At 34.9% G+C, this 1,864-nt stretch overlaps 1 protein-coding gene across 1 annotated transcript; it reads right to left on the bottom strand.

The window, feature by feature from the left end:
• Positions 1-1,059: 1,059 nt before the first annotated feature.
• LOC100802654 (mitochondrial pyruvate carrier 1) lies at positions 1,060-1,554 on the bottom strand. The gene is made up of 3 exons (XM_014767866.1): positions 1,462-1,554; positions 1,274-1,328; positions 1,060-1,181 (listed from the first exon to the last, which is right to left on the bottom strand). The coding sequence occupies exons 1-3, from the start codon at positions 1,552-1,554 to the stop codon at positions 1,060-1,062; spliced, it is 270 nt and encodes an 89-aa protein (XP_014623352.1).
• Positions 1,555-1,864: the final 310 nt, after the last annotated feature.

Below are 1,864 nucleotides of genomic sequence, written 5' to 3'. Positions count from 1 at the left end.
CAACAGGCCCATCTTAGAATATACATACATTCTAAGACGACTTTGGCCTTGAGATCGTCTTAGAATGTAGTACATTCTAAGACAGTTCTGCTCAGAACCGTCTTAGAATGTGTGTTTTTTTTTTTAATTCCATTTGTTTTGCTTGCCTCTTTATACAATAATGATTCAGGCCTATAAATGCCAATAAGTTTTAATTAAATTTGCATGTTTTGAATAGCCAATACGAAATTTCCAATACTCCATATCATTTGCATACGTGGAAGTTAAGGGACTAAAGCTCCATATCATTTTAATTAATGAACATTGTTGATTCATTAGGTTCTTCAAATTTCATGTTTTAGTGATAATTCTGTTGGTGCAGGTCAAAAGGCACTGGTTTTCTTACATGGATTCCCAGAAATATGGTATACATGGAGGCACCAAATTATTGTTGCAGCAAATGCTGGCTACCGGGCTATTGCCTTTGATTTCAGAGGCTATGGACTTTCTGAGCATCCTGGGAAGTCACAAAAATTAAACTTACTTGACCTTGTTAATGATGTCATGGGTTTGTTGGATTCATTAAGCCTTACCAAGGTATGTAGAAACATGTGGGGCATAATACAATTTGAGTAATATCTATCATACTTAACAAACTACACGAGTTTCAAGAATTATAGAATAATACATTCATAGACAATTCTGAAATTAACAAATTTTATCACCAAATTTTCCATTAAAACTTGTCTCAAATATAAGCAGAACCATAGTAAAGAGACCAAGATAGAAAACTAAAAGCATGGTTGATTTATCTCATATAGTTATGTGGTTATATCAAATGCAAAGGGAAAAAACAACACCCTTTTGATTCAAGTGAAAATTTAGGCTAATTGTATGAACTAATGATTAACTATATTCAGGAGGGTGGGAGGGCAGAAGCATATTTTGTTCGCTTTGATGTTAAGTTAGTTATAACATATGGAACATTAACATCACAAAGAGTAACATCAAATAGAACTAGTTAAAACCATAGCAGTTAAGTTTTGCTTGCTCGCAAGCTGCTTACCTCTGTGCCTTTGCCTATCGAGAGAAGTGATAGAGTTGAACAATCTCATTTGAGGCATGATAGGCAAAAAGTAGATAGTTGTGTGGCTGTACCATCCATGCGAATCTCATGAACAATGTTGAATAGACACACATTGCTGCAACATTAACCATGAACAAGACGCGCAATAAGCAGCATACCATATGCCAAGAAAAAAATCAACATTTTGTAGGAACAGAGATGATAAACCTCCTGTCATGTTGCCAGAGATCATTTCTGGAGGTTTGTTCAAGTTAGCCAATCCCTTTTAATAAAAAATTCACATAAGTTCAGAAGTCAAAGGTGAAGACCAATGTGCATTATGAAGAACTATTCAAGTAAATAAATGCCGGAGCTTTTGAACAATAATAATAGATGATCATATGAGTGATACTCACAGCTGCCACGAATCCCCAGTTGGCAATAGGTCCCCAAAAGTGAGTTGTTTTGGGACCAACTAGACTGTTCCAGAATGCTCTAAAGGAGGCCATATAATACCGATGCTATGATCTGATTTGCCATTACAAAAGTGCAAGATGACTTCAACAGAACATAAATACAAAACTGATGTATGTAAAATGCAGATATTTATTTAATTTTAAAACCCAAATAGTGACAATGTAAGACTAGAAAGCAAAATGGTTCACACTTCATAGAAAAAGACTCATGACCATGCACCCTTCTTCTTATCGAATAACATCCCATTGCATCTAATAGCTATTTCACACTCAAGATTGAGTAAGAAAAAATAAAGCTCAGCAATCAACTACTCAATCTGGGAGACGTTTGTGTTAAAGTCTA

Source organism: Glycine max, chromosome 15 (genome assembly GCF_000004515.6).
Source record: "Glycine max cultivar Williams 82 chromosome 15, Glycine_max_v4.0, whole genome shotgun sequence".
Taxonomy (NCBI): Eukaryota; Viridiplantae; Streptophyta; class Magnoliopsida; order Fabales; family Fabaceae; genus Glycine; species Glycine max.
Note: the sequence above shows the minus strand (reverse complement) of the source record. Positions and strands in the feature narration are given on the sequence as shown.

Coding starts and splice junctions, on each gene's coding strand:
- LOC100802654 (XM_014767866.1), bottom strand. CDS start 1,554: ATGGCCTCCTTTAGAGCATTCTGGAACAGTCTAGTTGGTCCCAAAACA. Junction 1,329..1,461: donor ACTGGGGATTCGTGGCAGCT/GTGAGTATCACT, acceptor TTTTATTAAAAG/GGATTGGCTAACTTGAACAA. Junction 1,182..1,273: donor CTCTGGCAACATGACAGGAG/GTTTATCATCTC, acceptor TTAATGTTGCAG/CAATGTGTGTCTATTCAACA.